The 22,680-nt window shown below is 41.7% G+C and overlaps 1 protein-coding gene across 4 annotated transcripts in view; it reads right to left on the minus strand.

Moving 5' to 3' along the window:
* LOC129814886 (neuron navigator 1-like) overlaps nt 1-22,680 on the minus strand; it is a 126,570-nt gene that overhangs the window by 90,391 nt on the left and 13,499 nt on the right. For all 4 annotated transcript variants that reach the window (XM_055868016.1, XM_055868015.1, XM_055868013.1 and 1 more), the window contains exons 2-3: nt 17,377-18,230; nt 16,995-17,083 (exon numbers count right to left, since the gene is read on the minus strand). In XM_055868016.1, coding sequence (XP_055723991.1) covers nt 16,995-17,083; nt 17,377-18,203 — 916 coding nt within the window. In that variant the 5' untranslated portion in view covers nt 18,204-18,230. The remainder of the gene's footprint in view (nt 1-16,994; nt 17,084-17,376; nt 18,231-22,680) is intronic.

The following is a 22,680-nucleotide window of genomic DNA, read 5'->3' on the forward strand; positions in this document are numbered from 1 at the left end:
AATTGACTAGTAAAGAACTCATACCTTCAGATAAACCAATTATATTACCAGGTTATTGTTGAACTAACGCATAAGTCAAGTCTTCTCAGAAGATCAGTTTTGTCCAATAAATCAAATCAAATCAAATTTGATTTGTCACATACACATGGTTATCAGATGTTAATGTGAGTGTAGCGAAATGCTTGTGCTTCTAGTTCCGACAATGCAGTAATAACCAACGAGTAATCTAACCTAACAATTCCACAACTACTACCTTATACACACAAGTGTAAAGGGATAAAGAATATGTACATAAAGATATATGAATGAGTGATGGTACAGAACGGCATAGGCAAGATGCAGTAGATGGTATTGAGTACAGTATATACATATGAGATGCGTAATGTAGGGTATATAAACATAAAGTGGCGTAGTTTAAAGTGGCTAGTGATACATGTATTACATAAAGACGGCAAGATGCAGTAGATGATATAGAGCACAGTATATACATATACATTATATTAAGTGGCATTGTTTAAAGTGGCTAGTCATACATTTTTGATCAATTTCCATCAATTCCATTATTAAAGTGAGCTAGAGTTGAGTCAGTATGTTGGCAGCAGCCACTCGATATTAGTGGTGGCTGTTTAACAGTCTGATGGCCTTGAGATAGAAGCTGTTTTCAGTCTCTCGGTCCCTGCTTTAATGCACATGTACTGACCTCGTCTTCTGGATGATAGCGGGGTGAACAGGCAGTGGCTCGGGTGGTTGTTGTCCTTGATGATCTTTTTGGCCTTCCTGTGACATTGGGTGGTGTAGGTGTCCTGGAGGGCAGGTAGTTTGCCCCCAGTGATGCGTTGTGCAGACCTCACTACCCTCTGGAGAGCCTTACGGTTGTGGGCGGAGTAGTTGCCGTACCAGGCGGTGATACAGCCCGACAGGATGCTCTCGATTGTGCATCTGTAGAAGTTTGTGAGTGCTTTTGGTGACAAGCCGAATTTCTTCAGCCTCCTGAGGTGGACCAATTCAGTTTGTCCGTGATGTGTACGCCGAGGAACTTAAAACTTACTACCCTCTCCACTACTGTCCCGTCGATGTGGATAGGGGGGTGCTCCCTCTGCTGTTTCCTGAAGTCCACAATCATCTCCTTTGTTTTGTTGACGTTGAGTGTGAGGTTACTTTCCTGACACCGATAACAGGCTGGTGCCCCGATTTCATAGTAGTAACTGGACACACTTCCCTATGTAAGCATTAACACAATCCAGACTGTGCATTGTCAGGGTATTGACACACAACTCAGTGGTGTGGGAAGGCTGGAGGCCGAGTGACTTCAACCGCTGAGGTGTGCGGTAATTACCTAGCAACGCACAGTCGGGGGTGTGTTAATGTGCTTATAAGAAAAATGGATTGCAACATTTTATTTGTGAGAGAAGAAGAAGTCAGCAGTTTCTGATTGCAGCCGTGTGGTTCATTTCTGACATTAACGTATCCCCCACTACTTCTCTGACTGTTGCCATGTTACTAAGCGACATACAACAAGAAGTACCATTATGCCGATGATGACAGAACGATAATATTGGCCTCAGTCTGCCTTAGTAGTAATGCCATAACTGCTACATACTCACTTGGCTAGCCAGCTATTGAGTAGCAGGGACAATTAGCTGCCTCTTCCTCTCTGTTGGTTGTTACACAAGCTGGCTAAACTTCTTGTCACTTCACTTGCTAGCTAACTAGTGCGCTAACATTAGCTAGCTACCTACAGTACAGCAGAGTCTCGTCAGAGACTCGACAGCAGAAATGAGAACAAACTCTATCTTCCTAGCTATAGTGCCTTCAGATAGTATTCATACCCCTTGATTTATTCCACATTTGTTGTGTTACAGCCTAAATTCAAAATTGATTAAATACATGTTTTTTTCTCACCGGTATAACACACAATGCCCAATAATGACAACGTAAAAACTAAATACAGGAATATCTCATTTACTGTACATAGGTATCTACACGCCTCAGTCATTACATTTTAGAAACACCTTTGGCAGCGATACAGCTGTGAGTCTTTCTGGGTAAGTCTCTAAGAGATTTGCACACCTGGATTGTGCAATATTTGCACATTATTCTTCTTAAAATTCCTCAAGCTCTGTCAAGTGGGTTGTTGATCATTGCTACACAGTCATTTTCAAGTCTTGCCAAAGATTTTCAAGCTGATTTAAGTCAAACCTGTAACTAGGCCACTCAGGAACATGCAAAGTTGTCTTGGAATCAACTCCGGTGTATATTTGGCCTTGTGTTATAGGTTATTGTCATGCTGAAAGTGTCTGTTGGAATGCAGACTGAACCAGGTTTTCCTCTAGGATTTTGCTTGTGCTTAGCTCTATTCCATTTATTTTTACTCCTTGGTCCTTGTTGATGACAAGCATAACCATAATATGATGCAGCCACCACCATCCTCTCCGGCAACTGAGTTAGGAAGGATGCCTGTATCTTTGAAGTGACTGGGTGTATTGATACACCATCCTAAGTGTGATTATTAACTTCACCATTCTCAAAGGGATATTCAATGCTTTTTTAAATTTAACCAATCTACCAATAGGTGCCCGTCTTTGCGAGGCATTGGAAAATATCCCTGTTTTTTGTAGTTGAATCTGTGTTTGAAATTCCCTGCTCGACTGAGGAACCTTACAGATACTTGTATATGTGGGGTACAGAGATAAGGAAGTCATTCAAATATCTTGCTAAAGACTATTGCAACTAATTATGCACACTTTTAATCCTGAACTTATTTAGGCTTGCAATAACAATGGCTGTTGAATACTTATTGACTCAGCTGTTCATTTTGTATTAATTTGTACAGTTGAAGTCAGAAGTTTACAGACACCTTAGCCAAATACATTTAAACTGTCACGTTCCTGACCTGGTTTCTGTTAGTTTTGTATGTGTTAGTTGGTCAGGACGTGAGTGTGAGTGGGCAGTCTATGTTTTCTGTTTCTATGTTGGTTTTGGGTGACCTGATATGGCTCTCAATTAGAGGCAGGTGTTTTTCATTTCCTCTGATTGAGAGTCATAATAAGGTAGGTGTGTTCACACTGTTTGTTTGTGGGTGATTGTCTTCCGTGTCTGTGTCTGTGCACCACACGGGACTGTTTTTGGTTTGTTTTGTACATCGTTCTTTTGTGTAGTCTATTTTCCCTGTTCGTGGGTTCTTCGTGTTATTTGTAAGTTCGTATTGTTCAGGTCTGTCTACACATTCGTTTTGTTATTTTGTAGTTTATTCAAGTATAGTTCGTGTCATTGTTTCGTCGTGTCTAATAAATCATTATGTATTCAACACCCGCTGCGTTTTGGTTCAATCCATGCTCCTCCTCATACGAGGAGGAGGAATCTGATAACGATCGTTACATAAACTCAGTTTTTCACAATTCCTGACATTTAATTCTAGTAAAACAATCCCTGTTTTAGGTCAGTTAGGATCACCACATTATTTTAAGAATGTGAAATGTCAGAATAACAGTAGAGAGAACTTGGGTCAAATGTTTCGGGTAGCCTTCCACAAGCTTCCCACAATAAGTTGGGTGAATTTTGGCCCATTCCTCCTGACAGAGCTGGTGTAACTGAGTCAGGTTTGTAGGCCTCCTTGCTTGCACATGCTTTTTCAGTGCTGCCCACAAATTTTCTATGGGATTGAGGTCAGGGCTTTGTGATGGCCACTCCAATACCTTGACTTTGTTGTCCTTAAGCCATTTTGCCACAACTTTGAAGTAAGCTTGGGGTCATTGTTCATTTGGAAGACCCATTTGTGACCAAGCTTTAACTTCGTGACTGATGTCTTGAGATGTTGCTTCAATATATCCACATTTTCCTCCCTCATGATGCCATCAATTTTGTGTAGTGCACCAGTCCCTCCTGCAGCAAAGCATCCCCACAACATGATGCTGCCACCCCCGTGCTTCACAGTTGAGATGATGTTCTTCGGTTTGCAAGCCTCCCCTGTTTTCCTCCAAACATAATGATGGTCATTATGGCCAAACAGTTCTGTTTTTGTTTCATCAGACCAGATTACATTTCTCCAAAAAGTACGATCTTTGTCCCCATGTGCAGTTGCAAACCGTAGTCTGGCTTTTTTATGGCGGTTTTGGAGCAGTGGCTTCTTCCTTGCTGAGCGGCCTTTCAGGTTGTGTCGATATATGACTCGTTTTACTGTGGATATAGATACTTTTGTACCTGTTTCCTCCAGCATCTTCACAAGGTCCTTTGCTGTTGTTCTGGGATTGATTTGCACTTTTCGCACCAAAGTACGTTCATCTCTAGTAGACAGAACGTGTCTCCTTCCTGAGCGGTATGACGGCTGCGTTGTCCCATGGTGTTTATACTTGTGTACTATTGTTTGTACAGATGCATGTGGTACCTTCAGGCGTTTGGAAATTGCTCCCAAGTACGAACCAGTCTTGTGGAGGTCTACCATTTTTTTCTGAGGTCTTGGCTGATTTCTTTTGATTTTCCCATGATGTCAAGCAAAGAGGCAGTGAGTTTGAAGGTAGGCCTTGAAATACAGCCACACGTATACCTCCATTTGACTCAAATGATGTCAATTAGCCTATCAGAAGCGTCTAGAGCCATGACATCATCTTCTGGAATTTTCCAAGCTGTTTAAAAGGCACAGTCAACTTAGTGTATGTAAACGTCTGACATACTGGAATTGTGATACAGTGAATTATTTGTGAAATAATCTGTCTGTAAACAATTGTTGGGAAAATGACTTGTGTCAAGCACAAAGTAGATGTCCTAACCGACTTGCCAAAACTATAGTTTGTTCACAAGAAATGTGTGGACTGGTTGAAAAACGAGTTTTAATGACTCCAACCTAAGTGTATGTAAACGTCCGACTTCAACTGTATATATTTCTAAATCCTTAAACACTATGACATTCTAGAGTATTGTGTCTAGGCCAGTGACTCAATATGTAAATGTAATCAATTTCAAATTCAGGCTGTAACACAACAAAATGTTTGAAAAGTCAAGGGGTGTGGATACTTTCTGAAGGCACTGTAGCTAGTAATGTAATGACTGCTATACCTACAGAATGTGGCTAGCCAGCCACTGTAGCAGGGCAAATTGTCAGCAATTTGTGTAGTGCTTCTTGATTGACGATTGGTTGGCTCACTTAACATCAGTTAGCAAGCGTGCATGCTCACTGGCCAGGCAGCAACCTACTTGCTATGAAGTTACAAGAAAACAAACCAACAACCTAACAAACTGAAATTGGATACATTCTAAATGCAGGACCGATGAGGGTAAACTTTACTACCTAGCTACAACTAATTAGTTTATGCAGAGATGTCTTTTTTTGCAGAATCTTAAGGTGAGTGATATACATACTATGGTCTGTCTGTGTTACAAAATGTGTTGCAGCCATGAGCCAAGTTTAACAATAATCTTTTCATTTTAACATAACCTTCATTAAAGTTTGTGGCTACCACCGGTTAGGGATCTGAGGTGAGATACATTTTCTGCCATGTTTTGTTTTGGTCAGGGCTCAGAGTTGGCGCATTGATATTTTGAAAACTGGAACTACTTCAACTACTTCAGCTACTTCAGACAGTGCAGATTACAGGGAATTGTCGATGGCTTGGAACCCCATTTTAGCCAATCAGATCGTAATATAATGTAGCTAATCATGGTTGAATCATCTGTCAATCTAGAAGAAAAAGAAACGCACACCTATTTAGGCGATGTGCTGGCTAGCGGAGTAGAAAACTTTAAAATAAAGGAGAGCAAGACAGCTTGCCTGTCGAAACGTTGGTAAATTAAATATTTTTGCATCTGAGCTCCTAGAGTGTGCGGCTCTCCTTTATTTTAAATCATCTGTCAAAACATGATCAGGGGCAAGGTTGATTCTAAGCAGAGTGGAATTCAAATAGATTTATGTTGAAAAGGAACATGGAAAAACCACATAGCAGTGGCAGAGTTGTAATTTGAACATTAGGACACATTTTGGCGGCGGTCTGTTGGAATGGTGAAACATCCTCACTAAAGACTGAACATTCCGTTTTTTCAGTGTGAATGTAAATGTGTTTAGTGTTTGTTAAAGGGCCTTGTTTTCAGTCGTATTTCATATCCTGTTATAGTTTGAATATTTTTCTATCATTTCACCTGCAGCAGTTAAGTGTGTCAATTGAATGTGTGAGGTATGTGTGTAGAATCAGGACTAGCTAATTGTGTATTGTAGGCCCTACCAATTTGAGTTGATTGAATACAGGTGTATATGTGTTTGTGGGAGATGGTCAGTGGGGGCGGGACTGTCCTGCTGGGAAGTTGGCGATGGCATAACAAAATCAATTTAAGTAGTGGCGTGTATTCATGGAGGCCAAGAGAAGCGAGGCTTCCCCAAAAATTTACCAAGATCTTTTCTTTAATCATAAAATAATTAATCTTTCGTTTCTCTGTTTCATCATTTTCCTTCAATTCGCAAGATGCTAAAAGTATCTCACAGGAGAAATCATCCGAGTGAGCGAAACAGCGGCCCTCTGTCTCTCCACATGTAAGCCATCTGTCTGATGCTTAGCATTGGTAAGGAAAGCCAGCGAACATTTGGCCTCTCTTGATAAAAAAAAGTATTAAAAAAATGTGCCAATCAGCGTTGAGCTATTCTGAGCGAGCTCAACTGTGAATGGCCCTGGCGCACCAAAAAAAAGTGTTAAGGGAAGCCAGCTTGTATTTTGGCATCACTCCTATCCAATCCAATTCAGAGCATACGTCATTGACAGAAACTTGAATTGTTGCATCTCGTTGTGTTGTTGTCCTCCGGTGGTTAGCTAGCTAGCTAAAATTGAGACTTTCCTAAATTAGTCATGGAAGGATATAGAGATTTGGACTTTTGGTTTTACTTAATTCTCAGTATTGGCCAATGATTATAACGACGATTCGGATCCAACCATTAATTCATACATTGTTGTGCCCCTGGCCTGAGAGTATGGAAGTTCAATATGCAGCTAGATGTTGAAGACTAATGTTAACTAGCTAACGTTGCCCATGAATGGAAGTTAGGCTAGCGAGCATGCATTTTAGCCAGGTAGCCGAGGACAACAAAAAATAAAAGTGTATACTGTATGACCGAGTGACAGATCATTTCGTCAACATGAAAGAGAGGAGGATGGCATTAGCGAGTCAACATGTTTTTCTGCTTGTACCAACACGCACGCACACACACACACACACACACACACACACACACACACACACACACACACACACACACATGGAAACAGGCACACAGAAATCAGAACCATGGACGGCCACATCATGTGCTATTTAGCTTACGTTGATTGGACTAAATTGTTTTTGCTATCTTTTAGTTGTCACTGTACTAGACTAAACAGAGGTGATTTGATGTTGTTGAAATGGGTGCTGGAATAGTGGTGGCAGCTACTGTTTTCTTTGCAACTTTGCGATAACTCTGTGGTTCTAAATCAACAGTTGTTTCCGAAAATGTTGGAAACATTAACTTGCTTGACCATGCTGTAGGTCATGTAACTGTCTGTAACTGTAATGCAATATGCTTTGTGGACTTCACTGGGCAGAAGTTTCTATCCGGTTTTGTGATAAAACAAAGATGGGGTTGAATTTATTCTGCCACTGTGTCTTCTTATTGTTTCAGCAAGCAACGCAATTATCACAACACATAGGTTGGGAGGGGGGGGCTTGGCTTCCCCAGTGATTTTACCCACGCGCCGCTCCTGTTGCTGAGTTAGAAAGAAGAAGTGCGTTGAGTAAGGTTGGAGATGATTAATGGAAAACAGTTGCGTCGAGAAATAGAACAAAAGGGAAGTGGTCTCAAATTGAAGTGGATGGTAAGTGTAATGCGGGCAAGGATTTGTGTCCTGTTTGGATGAGTTTTTTTGGATAAGGATGAATATCTGGGAGACACGTATGAGGTCTCGAGGAAGGTGAAACGGGCGCTGGGAAAAGTGGAGTTACTTTGAGTGACCAGAAGTGGGCTTGTTCTGATTGATTGTATTTCTGAGGAACAGAGAGAAAGTGCAGTGGGAATTACAAGAATCTTGACATCCAACGTGTCGTGTTTTGAACTTCGGAGCAGGGCGCTTGAAAAGGGAGTCATCTCCGGGGCGTCGATGGTAGTTGAGGGTTAGAGTTCTTGGAGTGCCCTGTAATGTTGAAGGAAGTTGAGGTGGCAAAAGTCAGGATGGTCCATCAGATCACCTATGTGGAGGCAACCAAAATAGTTGAGAAAGAAAGTGACAGTGTTGAAGATATGGTCGTGGATGAACCGCAGCCCATGAATGTGTGCCAAGCAAGAGAACCGGATATGCTATGGGTTAAAAAGGTGGATTTTGTAGCGGTCATTGCAACTGCGAGATTATTCTGTAAAATGAAGAGATCATTACAAATGTAATAAAGTATTATTACTATCTGTTAACTGTACGGCACAAGTATCAAAGAAATTAAAGAAGTTGGTCATCATTTTGGCTGCAGATGAAAAGTATCTGGGACTTCAGGAGTTCACAGCGGAACAACCCCCTGAAGGGAGTATTGAGGGAGGCGGGACTAGCTACCTTGACTGACGTTGACATCATCGAATCACCGCCCCGTTTCCTGTTCCACCACCAAACAACCTATGCAAACAGTCAATCCGGACGCTTGATCGAATGACACATACGGTTAGTAAACAAGGAAAGACGGAAAGTTGTTGTAGAACGAAAGAGAAGACAAGGAATAAAGCTAGCTGAGGAAGAGAGGTTTGGAGGTCGGAAATGGCGGCGAGTAGTGCGGGAGAAATTGAGAAAAAGTTGGTGAAGCAACAGCTGTGCTGGAATGCAAACAGTCTGGGTGTCAGTTCTGATGGTATGGAGCGGGAGGATGAGGTTCAAAGACATAGGAAGAAGAGAGATCATGATACAGAAAGCAGTGGAGGGTCCAGTAAAGAAAGCATGAAGAGGGCCATGGTAGGAAGCAAGAGTAATGATGTGTTGGAGAGGAAAGTGGTGATAGTATTTGATGAGACCACCGGGCCTCACTTACACCCTGTCCGACTAACTATCGCCGCAGAGAAAGAGGTAGGTGAAGTCAAATTAGCTTGGTTCATTGGAAATGGTAGATTGTTAATATTGTGTGGTAGCCAGGCTCAGCAAGAGAATATTCTGAAAATGGAAAAGCTTAATGGGAAGAAGATTAAAAGCCATGTCCCTGGTGCTTATACACGAGTGTGTAATCCTAAGGGTGGAGATGGATGTGAGTCATCACTGGGGTCCCAATATCTATGTCCACAGATGATATTAAAGAAAATGTGAAGGGAGGCAGAGTGATTGGGGCCAAAAGGCTGATCAGCAGGAAAGAGGGTCAAAGAAGTGAAAGCTTATCAGTCATGCTGAGGTTTTGAGAAAGTCTTGCTGGGAAAAGTACAGATAGGATTCGGTAGTTTCAATGTTAGAGAATGTGTCCCATATGCACTGCAGTGTTTTAAATGCCAAGGAATGGGACATGTAACTGCTCAGTGTAAAGGGGGAAAAAATATGCACCAAGTGTGGAGGTGCACGTGATTACGATGAATGTGGAAGCAATGTGAAGGTTAAGTGCTGTAATCGTGGGGTGGAACACGGTGCAGCATTTGGTGGATGCCAGGTACAGAGAGAGGCTAGAGAGGCTCAGATATATAGGATCAGTCATGATGTATCGTACGCAGAGGCCATAAAACAGATTGGTAGAACTACAGTGCGGACTGATGGAGTTTACATGGATGCACCTGTAGTAAGTGGACATACTGTTGTGGCCCTTATGATGGCCCTGGCATGGTTTGGGGGCCTGTTCAGAAATCTTGTGGTTATGAATGTGCAGTGTCGAAGGGCACTTTGCTAATGAATAAAGTTGACTTCATAGCTTTTACTTTGGTAGGGTTATCAGTACGACTCGGGTTGTGGAAAGTAGAAATGCCAGCTTGAAGGTTATTGTGGAGCCAGCAAAAGAGATATTGGGCGTAACAGATGTTACTGTTGAAACGGTTGTTGACATGCTGAACAATTCTAAGGGTGGAGTGTTTCACCATGATATGGAAAAAAATGGATGGGGTTGGGAGGGTTTTTTGTGGGAGGAGGGAGGGTGCGGTAGAAGTTATGGATTTATTTGGTTTAGATTTTTTGTTTTTATTACGGTAGTACAGAATTAGGCTGATTTTGATTGATCGTACGTTCCAGCAGATAAGGTGGTGGCGTGCACTTTAAACGATTGTTTGTGGACCGCCGTGATATCATAGAAGCAAAAGCAGAAGGATAGAGGAGAACGGAGAGCATATCTTTGCTAGATTTTATGCTCTTACCTTTTTGTACTTTTAATACTTGCTTTTACCTTTTTGTACTTTTAATACTTGCTTTTAGCTCTTAGCCTGATTTTAATCCGTTGGGGTATTTATTGACAATACATACAAATGTTTGGAGTAAAACTAGTCCAGACTTAAAGAAACTTTTTTTATGTGCACGAGGTAAATGCCAACTTCGTCACACATGGTGTCAGAAGTGGGATGATTTCCCTAGCTACAACGAGAAGACCCATGATTTGAACTTTTTAAGAGGAGAAAGGTTTTATGGAACAGTGTTTTAAACGATGGGAGTGGAACAGGCTTAACGACAGGCGGTGGGGCAACTGGATGAAAACCTGGAGGCATTTCGCCGGGTGGTGGGGCGTGGCTGGAGCCCAAATGGGGAAGTGGTTCGGCAATCCCCCATGCTGAAGTGAGCCATGGGGACAGCCGCTGCCGCAGCTTTATTGATGGACGTCAGAGGGACCAAGGGGACACTTCCAGGAGCTCCGGAGGGAGGCAGCCCAGGGCCTACTGAGATGCTTCAGCTCGGGAACCCAAGGTAATCTGCGCCGAATGCAGAGGGGGATTTGTTGGGGTTGGCATGCCTTGTATCTTTTAGAATCCGAGAGTGAAATACATACACACTCGTCTCTAACATGTAGGCTCGGCATTTCGGAACAGTCCCAATACAAGTCCGAATGTTGAACAAACTTCATTTCAACTTACTTTGCCTGTTGTCCGCTGATTCTGGCTCTATGTCAGAGGTAATCTGATAACAGGGAAGTGTTATCAACGCGACCTTCAGTACACAGGTCTGTATATCAGTTTGTATTTCCGTTTTTATTTTCCATACTGATGAATATTCGCACGTGACAAACACTTACACAATATGGCCGAGCCTAACCTAAGCCACAGACTGAACGGCGAACACTTTCAGCTGTTTGCGAGGAAACGTGCTTCAGCGACTACGTTCGGTGACATTCGGCTATTGCTTACATATTGTGAATCACGTGCAATGCGTCAAGATTGAAAATATAAGCGACAGAACCTTGAGGTGCTGCAAAGTTAGGTAAACAACACTTTCCTGTGATACCCCACTGCTACCGCCAAAAAGACCAACAGCATGTGGAGCCGGTAAAGTAAGTGTAAATATGTTATTCAACATTCTGGCTTGTAAAGACTATTGCATCTTTATTAGGGCAACTTTGGTTAGATTGAAAATCAATGGAGTAACCATGGTAACAGTCTGATGTTTAGGGAAGAGTAGGGAGTGGTCTGCCAAGGGACCAATTTGCATGTTTTTCAACCATTTCACCTGCAGCAGTTAAGTGTGGTAATTGAACGTGTGAGGAATGTGTGTAGAATCAGGATTGGCTAATTGTACACTGCTCAAAAAAATAAAGGGAACACTTAAACATTAGGTACCGAGATGAGATCCTCAGACCCCTTGTGAGACCATATGCTGACACATGCACATTTGTGGCCTGCTGGAGGTCATTTTGCAGGGCGCTGGCAGTGCACCTCCTTGCACTAAGGCGGAGGTAGCGGTCCTGCTGCTGGGTTGTTGCCCTCCTACGGCCTCATCACGTCTCCTGATGTACTGGCCTGTCTCCTGGTAGCGCCTGCATGCTCTGGACACTACGCTGACAGACACAGCAAATCTTCTTGCCACAGCTCGCATTGATGTGCCATCCTGGATGAGCTGCACTACCTGAGCCACTTGTGTGGGTTGTAGACTCCGTCTCATGCTACCACTAGAGTGAGAGCATCGCAAGCATTTAAAAGTGACCAAAACATCAGCCAGGAAGCATAGGAACTGAGAAGTGGTCTGTGGTCACCACCTGCAGAATCACTCCTGTTTTGGGGGGGTGTCTTGCTAATTGCCTATAATTTCCACCTTTTGTCTATTCCATTTGCACAACAGCATGTGAAATTTATTGTCAATCAGTGTTGCTTCCTAAGTGGACAGTTTGATTTCACAGAAGTGTGATTGACTTGGAGTTACATTGTGTTGTTTAAGTGTTCCCTTTATTTTTTTGAGCAGTGTATATTGTAGGCCCCTCCCACCAATTTGAGTTGATAGAAATACAGGTGTATATGTGTAGAGAGGCAGTCGGACGCAAGGATAGAGGAGAGTGTGTTTTAAAGAGTTTATGCTCATAACTGTTTGATCTTTTAATCCTTGTTTTAGCCTGATTTTTAACCTGTCATTGAGTACTGGTGATACAATAACTCCCCATGTTATTGTAATAGTGAGAAGTTAGCATGTTCTGGGGGTTTGATATTTGTGCGTCTAACGTTCTCACTCGTCATTATTCACGATTTATTCAGGACTATCTGTAATCATGTTAGCATCCACATTAATGTAGAAGTGTTAAGAAACATTCTATTCTTATTTACAATAAAAGTGACTCCAAAATGACAGTACGTTATTTACCATTAATTTCTATTGGGCACAAAATGATCTGAAACACAAACAAAACAGCAAATGCATCCAACAAGTTTTTAGAGTCACAAGCTTGACATAATCATTGCGTGCTAGGAATATGGGACCAAGTTCTAAACTTTTGACTACTTTCAAACACAAGTGAATTTGTCCCAATTCTTTTGGTCCCCTACAATGGGGTAAGACTATGTACAAAAAGTGCTGTAATTTCTATACGGTTCACCCGGTAAGGATGACAACACCCTCAAATTAAAGATGACAGTCTGAACTTCACATAGTAATTATATAATTTCAAACCCAAAGTGCCCAAAACAAACCCAAAACAAAACATATAGTTTCGGAGCTTACTGTATGTCAGATATGGAGTTGAAATGTATTTTAAGTAGGTGTTAACATCCCAATATTACACTTTATATACAACACAGAAGATTAAAACACAGCCCTTTGTTTGTTTTCAAAGATGCTCTGATCAAAATTCCCCTTCGGTGAATCCCTATCATCTTGTCAACATTTGCAAAAAAAACATATCTTATACCAATCTGTCTGGGGCGGTAGATCGCCCAGCGACTAAGGAGTTGGACCTAAAGCCAAAAGGTTGTCTGTTCAAATCCCGGGTTGGGTGCGGGGAAAATTGATCTGGCAACTGGAGGGCTGCTGGGTTCATATCCTAAAAAAAATCCCCTTCCGGTTGGTGTTTAAGCAAGGCCCTTAACCCCACAACATGCTCAACACCCAGGGGTGCTTCTGTGCTGCAACTCGTCTGTGTGACGTGTGCAGAGCGGTTGAGAAATTAAGAGAACAGAAGACTCATTTCTGTTGTCTGTAACTATGGGCAATAAATATTGTTTATTCATAACATGGCCCAGGCTTCCATTAAGTAAGTAGTCTTAGACAAGTAATTTTTATTTGACCTTTATTTAACTAGGCAAGTCAGTTAAGAAACAATTCTTATTTTCAATGACAGCCTAGGAACACTGGTTTAACTGCCTTGTTCAGGGGAAGAATTACCGATTTAAAAAAAACTTGTTAGCTCAGGGATTCGATCTTTCAACCTTTCAGTTACTAGTCTAATACTCTAACCACTAGGCTACCTGCCACCCCCTGCCTGAGAAAGAATGGCCTATAGGGGCAGGAGCCTACAGTATCTTCTGTTTATGTAGTGTGAAGCTACTTGATGTACAGTGCTTTCAGAAAGTATTCACACCCCTTGACTTTTTACACATTGTGTTCTGTTACAACCTGAATTTTAAATTGATTAAATTGAGATTGTGTCACTGGACTACACACAATACCCCATAATATCAAAGTGGAATTATGTTTTTAGATATTTTTACAAATGAATAAATATGAAAAGCTGAAGTATATTTAGTCAATAAGTATTCAACCCCTTTGTTATGGCAACCTAAATAAGTTCAGGAGTAAATATTGTGCATAACAAGTTGCATAATAAGTTGCATGGACTCTGTGTGCAATAGTGTTAAACATGATTTTTGAATGAATACCTCATCTCTGTACTACACACATGGAATTATCTGTAAGGTCCCTCAGTCAAACAGTGAATTTCAAACACAGATTCAAGCACAAAGACCAGGGAGGTTTTCCAATGCCTCGCATCTACCTATTGGTAGATGAGTAAAAAAAAGCAGACATTAAATATCCTTTTGAGCATGGTAAATGTATTAATTACTCGTTGGATGGTGTATGAATACATCCAGTAACTCCAAAGATACAGGCATCCTTCCTAACTCAGTTGCCAGAGAGGAAAGAAATGGCTGTGATAGGAGAAAACTAAGGATGGAACAACAACATTGTAGTTACTCCACAATACTAACCTAAATTACCTAAAGATTTGGCAAAGATATTAACTTGAATACATAGCGTTATGTTTGTGGCAAATACAACACATCACTGAGTACCACTCTTCATATTTTTAAGCATGGTGGTGGCTGCATCATGTTATGGGTATGCTTGTCCTCAGCAAGGACTAGGATTATTTATGTTTTGTTGTTGATAAAAGCACAGGCAAAATCCTAGAGGAAAACGTTCCAGACACTGGGAGACAAATTCACCTTTCAGCAGGACAAAAACCTACATCATAACATAAGGCTAACTATACACTGGAGTTGCAACATTGATTCTTCCTGAGTGGCCTAGTTACAGTTTTGACTTAAATCGGCCTGGAAATCTATGGCAAAACATGAAAATGGCTGTCTAGCAATGATCAACAACCATCTTGACAGAGCTTGAAGAAATTTTAAAAGCATAATGTGCAAATATTGTACAATCCAGGTGTGCAAAGCTCTTAGAGACTTACCCAGAAAGACTCACAACTGCATCACTGCCAAAGGTAAATCTAACATGTATTGATTCAGCGGTGTGAATACTTGAGATATTTCTGGATTTTATTTTCAATACATTTTCAAAAAATTCCAAAAACATGTTTTCACTTTGTCATTATTGGGTTATTTGTGTAGATTGGTGCATTTAAAAAAAATCTATATTGTATTCAGGCTGAAACAACAATATTTGGAGTAAGTCAAAGGGTATGAGTACTTGCTGAAGGCACCAGAGCCTTAACCCCAATCCATCTCCTTAATGCTGAGTGCCAAACAGTCTTTTGTGAACTCGACTGGGGGTCGAACTCCCAACCTTCCAGTCTCAGGGCAGACACTTTAACCACAAGGCCACTGAGATGGTGTTTTTGTGTTAAAAATAAAAATCGTTCAATAACTTATATGAAAACATGTGTATGGCCAAAATTGCATTCTTTGATAAAGACAAACGTTTTCATGTTTTCATGAGGGTTTGAGTTTAGGTCCATAACTTGCCTGTGACAGGAACCATAGCTTTAAAAAAAATTCAAAACACATCCTACTTCCTTAACCCAGAATTGTTTTAAGCTAGTAATAACATGGACAATCAGGCTATTTGATTCTCTATTTAGGACACCTGGGGTTATTAGAAAGAAATGTGAAGAAAAAAATTGATGAAGAGTTTGAATTAGGTCTTACTGCCATTACTTCAATAAATGAACTAAATAACACATCTAGATATGCCAAAATGTTAGTCTGAAGGATTTATGGCTTGTAGTGACTGAACTACACCAGAAAGGTATTGGGATCATCTGGGTGTGTGTGTGTGTGTGTGTGTGTGTGTGTGTGTGTGTGTGTGTGTGTGTGTGTGTGTGTGTGTGTGTGTGTGTGTGTGTGTGTGTGTGTGTGTGTGTGTGTGTGTGTGTGTGTGTGTGTGTGTGTGTGTGTGTGTGTGTGTGTGTGTGCGTGTTGATCTGCATTGCTTTCAAATGTGATTTTGTCACAGTCCCTTCTAACGTCTCCTGCACTGCCTGTGAGTGTCGTAGAGGGAAACAGAAGACACATACATGCTAGTGCCAAAAACACAAGGTTAAATACATGTAAAAAAACAAACATTTTTACAAATGTTTCCTGATCTTTCTGTTATCTCTCAGATATATAGGACAGACACAAACTTCCTTTAGATTTTTTGGGGGTGGACTATCTGTTGTTCCATGTAGTGAATCTGTTGTTCAATGCGTTTGTATGGGCTAATAGCAGTAAGGCGCCCCAAATGTTTTTAATCAAATAATGTATTTAAATATTTGTTTGATACTTCAAGGGGTCTTAAAATTCAAAATCAAATCCTAAATCCTATGGGTTAAGGATACCTAACCACAATGATACCTAACATATGCTTACCATATGTTCTACTATTCCTGGTATAATTTTCGCAGAGCTGCAAAATCATGTCCAAAGCTAAGTCTGTTTCTTTATACATGTGGCCTTCAAGGCCCAGATGATAACTCCAGATCAGAGCAGATACATATGTCAGGGGGGAATTGTGGGATGATGCCAAGCCTTTACACGCAGATAAGTGTCTGAAAACGACAAAAAATACCCATAAAGCCTGCTCCGATAACCATCTACAGCAGGAGGACTAGATTTGGTACCAAACCCTGTGTCTGAAGATTTATGTAACACCTAAGCCTTAATCCTAGTGGTGTAGGACAGGGGCAGTAAAACCCACAGACATACAGGATCTTCAATAAATTGGCAATAAAAAGGATGTCCAAGAGATGTTTAATGGAAGTTGAATTTACTCAACAAAACCTGTTTGTTTTTAAATCATTTATTCTTGGTTGGACTCCAAGTGTAGCAGAATGCTTTACCTTCAAATTCAATTGGCCTACCATAATATACTGTAATGTGAATGGGGCAAGACATGCAGTGAGTGAATGTGACTCACCCAGGTCATCACAGCACACCTCCATGGAGTCAGAGGAGCAGTCACTAAGGTCCTCCAGAGAAGAGGCATCACCATCCTGGGCCTGCAACCTACACACACAGCATGGCCGTCACTTCACAGAATGATACAACGTTATGCACAGGCAATACGCCTAATTATATGACTTGAATACAGAAGTCAGCTTTGTGAGGGAAATGCACCTAATTAATATGCAGAACAAATACATGTTTAGACTTCAATTGTTTCACTACACCATAATAAAACATATTAAAAAGCCTAATCATGTTTTCTGTCTTGAATGTATTCCAGACATACTGCCAGTGAGGGTACAGTAGAGTAACGGTGATGTTATCAGTCTAAAAATGTGAAACACTGCCATCACCTGAACGTGAAAGGTGCCACAGTGGCCATGTTGACTTGGGCTGGCTCAATCCCTCGGCGCGGCACACTGACTGTCTGACTGGCATCACCACCACCCTGGCTCAGATGGGACTCTCTGGGTTTGTTGGTGGACATATCTCTCTCAGACACGCCCATGCCTTGGCTGGAGAGCTTTCCCGGTTCCCTACGCTCCTGGCATGTAAGGGCGGTCGTCAACACAGAGGTGATCAGGTTCCCATTCCCTGCTTTAGTGTGGAAGAATCTGCCCCGGCTTTGGCCTGAGTGGACATCACCACCAGAGAGCTTGCACAAGGCATCCTGTGCGTCTCCATTGTCATCCAGACTTCTGTGGCAAACCCCGCCTGAGGCCCAGTTCCTGTTTGCGTTTCTCCTGACGTGAAGTTCTCGCAAAGCCTTCTGGGATAGCGCGCTGCTGCTGCGGAGGTCAAGAGTGTCCTTGGAGCGTGGTGGTGGAGCTTGCCTCTTGGGGACCTGGGGGCTGCTGTAGGCTGACCGGCTGCCTGTGCCTCTCTCTGGGGCATAGGAGGCTCTGGAGGGGGGACAAGGGGAACAGATACCACCCCTCTGCTGCAGCATGTGGCTCTTCAAAGCTGCACCTCTCTGCAGCTCATTTGAAAAGGTGGAGGAGGGATGCGTTTTGGCGCTGAGCTGAAACTGTGCTGTGGAGTTAGGGAGGCCGCTGCCCCCTTGGTGTTTGGGGTCCAGTCTGGAGAGGGGGATCATGCTCCGGGGTAGGGGGATACCAGAAACCAGACCTGAGCCTGGTTGGGCCTGGGACAGGTTCTTAATGTTCACACCGCCGCTCATGGTCAATGAAAATCGCTGGGTGAATTTCTGAAAGAAAAAGAATAAAGAAATGACACACCGCTCTCCGTATTTCATATTTACACTTTTTCTCAATCGCCTACAACAATTTTATGGAACAATTGTTGTGGATTTTCAAAACAGAGTCCACAAGACACAAAACTCTGTGGGTTTTCGCATTTTGAAAATGTAGCTACTGTAACGGTAGTCTTGTGGTGAATGAGCGGACCAAGGCGCAGCGCGTGATGAATACATAATGAATTTTAATAATAATAACGAAAACGAAAATATCCTTGAACGCTTGAACAACCTACAAAACAATAAACGAAGTAGACAGACCTGAACTTACAATAATAACACAAAGAACACACAAACAGGAACAGACTACAAACACGAACGAAAACGAAACAGTCCCGTGTGGTGCGACATACACAGACACGGAAGACAATCACCCACAAACAAACAGTGTGAACAACCTACCTTAATATGGTTCTCAATCAGAGGAAACGTAAAACACCTGTCCCTGATTGAGAACCATATCAGGCTAATAGACAATGAACCTAAACATAGAAACACATAACATAGAATGCCCACCCCAACTCACGCCCTGACCATACTAAACAAATACAAAAACAAGGAAAACAGGTCAGGAACGTGACAGCTACCTTCTCAAAACATAAATACATCGACATATACAGTCAAAAATGTCTAATATGAATGAACACGACTTCCTGCAAAAACATTCACGCAACAATACTTATCTCTTGAGTGCAAGCAGACAAAACAGAAAGTTAGTCTGTCTTTTAAAAACCCAAGTAGATCAATGTATTTTCTTTGCAGTCACTAAATCCACTAAAAACAACTTTGCAAAAGTGCAGAATTATGGGTAATTACTCTCCTTATGTATATTTGACCAAACAATATCATACACGTCAAATATTAATCCTGATAAACAATTTTTGATGAAAAAAAAAATCACATTGGGTGGAGGATTCTGTCATCAGTACCATCCCAATCCAATTCCATGTATTCAACGCAAAAGCTGGTTTGCTCATAGTTTTGTAGACTTTCCATTGGAGCACAGAAACACAATCCACAATAGAAAAAAAGGAAAGGTGAATACAAAGGAGGACCACAACTGAAATGAATGTACAGGCCTCAATTCACACCATAGCAAAGCTCTATAATGGAAGGTCAAAATGTTGGCGATAATGACTGAGTAGCAACCCAACGTCGTTCCCTGCATGTCCACAATATTGTAAAAAACTCATAACAATTAGACGTTCCTCTTTGCCTTGATCTTTCCATATATTGTACATGGTATGGCACTGATGGGGTGGTTTAGTAGTATTTACTGATTGCCGGAAACAGTGAACACAATTGCACACATTTCTCTTCTGATGAAAGCAATGTTTTAATATTCTGTGAACAAAACACTATACAGTGGATTTTGTATTAACTGATGACATCTGTTTAACATTTTTTACAAAAGGTCTAAGATATGCAAGTCTGGTACTAAGGCAAGAAAATGATCAGAAGTTCTGTAGGCCTATTTGAGCATTTGATCATTGCTGTTCTGATATAGATACTTTTCAACACAGATCCAAAAATTGCTTGTATGCGATTGAGAAAAACTGTAAGCGTTCATTTCCATTTGTATAAGACAATTGTCAAAACTGTTGTCATGTTACAATTGATTGATTCTAAGTTGTTGCCTTTTTCATGTTCTTTTACTTCCAGACGGGCAAATATCAGTAGCTAGCTTACTGTACATATTATATGGAATCAATCTGAAACAAATTGAGGATTGTTTTAAAGCTTGATGTGTGTGGTCCTGTTTTGTGGGAGACTAGGGAGAACACATGCATGTGTCTGTCTGAAATAAGAAGTTATACAGTGGATCGTATTCTTGCAATCCATAGGAGACAGAAGACACAGCATGCTTACTGTAACATTTGTTCCACTGTATACTGGACAACAGATGTGCATACCAGGCTGTCTGTCTGACAGAGAGAGAGAGAGAGAGGGTTACAGTCTATAGATTTACTGTATTTTCCCTAAATATCATTTAAACAGTGACTTCCGAATGCGTGGGGATGTGGGTAAGATTGGAGTGTCATGAAAGTCAATTAAAATATAATTTTGTTAGAATCATCTATATCATCAATATTACTTGTTTAGGATGAAGCAGCTTTGCCACAAACATATTCCAACATTATGCTCTCCCCTCCAGTGAACTGCATGCTGGGAGAGTCAGTGACCGAATGACACCGTTTTGGCACACTTAGCAGGACCGCCGGCCCTTTAAGGTGGTGCCAGCAGCACCCCACCCCAACGTCTGCTCTGGTTCCTTGGACATGCTCCACCACTCCTCCTCCCTGGGCTTAGCTAACCATGGCCTCCCCATCAACACCCAGCCCCTATCTACCACCCTCATATCACAACAAACCAGCACCAGCTATTTGTACCGTGGGGGACTTGTTGACGTGGTGTGCTACAGCTGCACATTAGCTTGCCAGAGGCAATCACTTCTAAGATACTCAGTGAAGTATATAATTGGACTTGTAGATGTTTTAGCCCTATTTGCACAACACATGACACCGTGTCTCTGTTCCAGATTAACCACTCAGTAATCACTGGAGTGGAGATAAACAGAACAAGGCCAAGTTTCCCGATAGGGATGGAATTTAGGCTTAGGAGTGTTTTAAAGATGCATCTTTCATACGACAGCCGAAGATGTAACATGCGTTTCCCTAAAACACCACGCTGAGAGAACGTTCGCTAGGTGAGTTGTTGAGGCATGTGTTGATACTGATAGGATCGAAGGAAAGATAGCACTGCTCTCGGATCAGCGTTCTCCCTTTCCAATTTTACCTTAACATTAGAATTATTCCACAATACTGACGACAGAACAGCTCATATACACACACACACAATATATACAGAAGTATGTGGACACCCCTTCAAATTAGTGGATTCGGCTATTTTAGCCACACCCGTTGCTGACAGGTGTATAAAATTGAGCACACAGCCATGCAATCTTCATAGACAAACATTGTCAGTAAAATGGCCTTACTGAAGACGTCAGTGACTTTCAACGTGGCACCGTCATAGGATGCCAACTTTTCAACAAGTAAGTTAGTCAAATTTCTGCTCTGCTAGAGCTGCACCGGTCAACTGTAAGTGCTATTATTGTGAAGTGGAAACGTCTAGGAGCAGCAACGGCTCAGCCACAAAGTGGTAGTCCACACAAGCTCACAGAACTAGTGCTGAAGCACGCAGCGCATCAGGTTCCAAACTGTCTCTGGAAGCAATGTCAGCACAACACTGCTCATCAGGAGCTTCATGAGTTCCAGTGAAGGGAAATCTTAACGATACAGCGTACAATGACATTCTAGACGATTCTGTGCTTCCAACTTTGTAGAAATAGTTTGGGGAAGGCCCTTTTAATTATTATTATTATTTTTTACCTTTATTTATCTAGGCAAGTCAGATAAGAACAAATTCATATTTTTAATGACGGCCTAGGAACTGCCTTGTTTAGGGGCAGAATGACAGATTTTTATCTTGTCAGCTCGGGGATTCGATCTTGCAACCTTTCGGTTACTACTCCAACCCTCTTACTACTAGGTTACCTCCTTTTTCAGCATGACAATGCACCCCTGCACTAAGCGAGGTCCATACAGAAATGGCTTGTCGAGATCGGTGTGGAAGAACTTGACTGGCCTGCACAGAGCCCTGACCTCAACCCCACCGAACACCTTTGGGATGAATTGGAACGCTGACTGCGAGCCAGGCCTAATCGCCCAACATCAGTGCCCGACTTCACTAATTCTCTTGTGGCTGAATGGAAGCAAGTCAACGCAGCAATGTTCCAACATCTAGTGGAAAGCCTTCCCAGAAGAGTAGAGTCTGTTATAGCAGCAAAAGGGGGACCAACTCCATATTAATGACCCTGATTTTGGAATGAGATGTTCGACGAGCAGGTCTTTTAGTGTATATAGGCCTTGTAGGAGAGCAGCAGATGTTGCCACATACATGCACGCGCTCACACACACACACACACACACACACACACACACACACACACACACACACACACACACACACACACACACACACACACGCACACACACACACACACACACACACACACACACAAATTAAAATGAATCTGTTTGGCATTAATGATAGTGGAGTGACACATCTCCTACGAAGGGTAAAAGCAAAGGAGTAAAACAGAGAGTTTACTATTTTTGACATATAGTAGAATTTGTAAAATTGTAAAGCAGTAATATGAATCTGATCTGAAAATAGCTCAATAGGCTATTTTTACAAATGGTTAAAGCACAGGAGTAAAACAGAGAGTTTACTATTTTTGACATATAGTAGAATTTGTAAAATTGTAAAACAGTAATATGAATCTGATGTGAAAATAGCTCAATAGGCTGAAATAGAAAGTACAGTTATTTTCTTACCT

The sequence above is a fragment of the Salvelinus fontinalis genome, chromosome 18, assembly GCF_029448725.1.
Source record: "Salvelinus fontinalis isolate EN_2023a chromosome 18, ASM2944872v1, whole genome shotgun sequence".
NCBI classification, from domain to species: Eukaryota; Metazoa; Chordata; class Actinopteri; order Salmoniformes; family Salmonidae; genus Salvelinus; species Salvelinus fontinalis.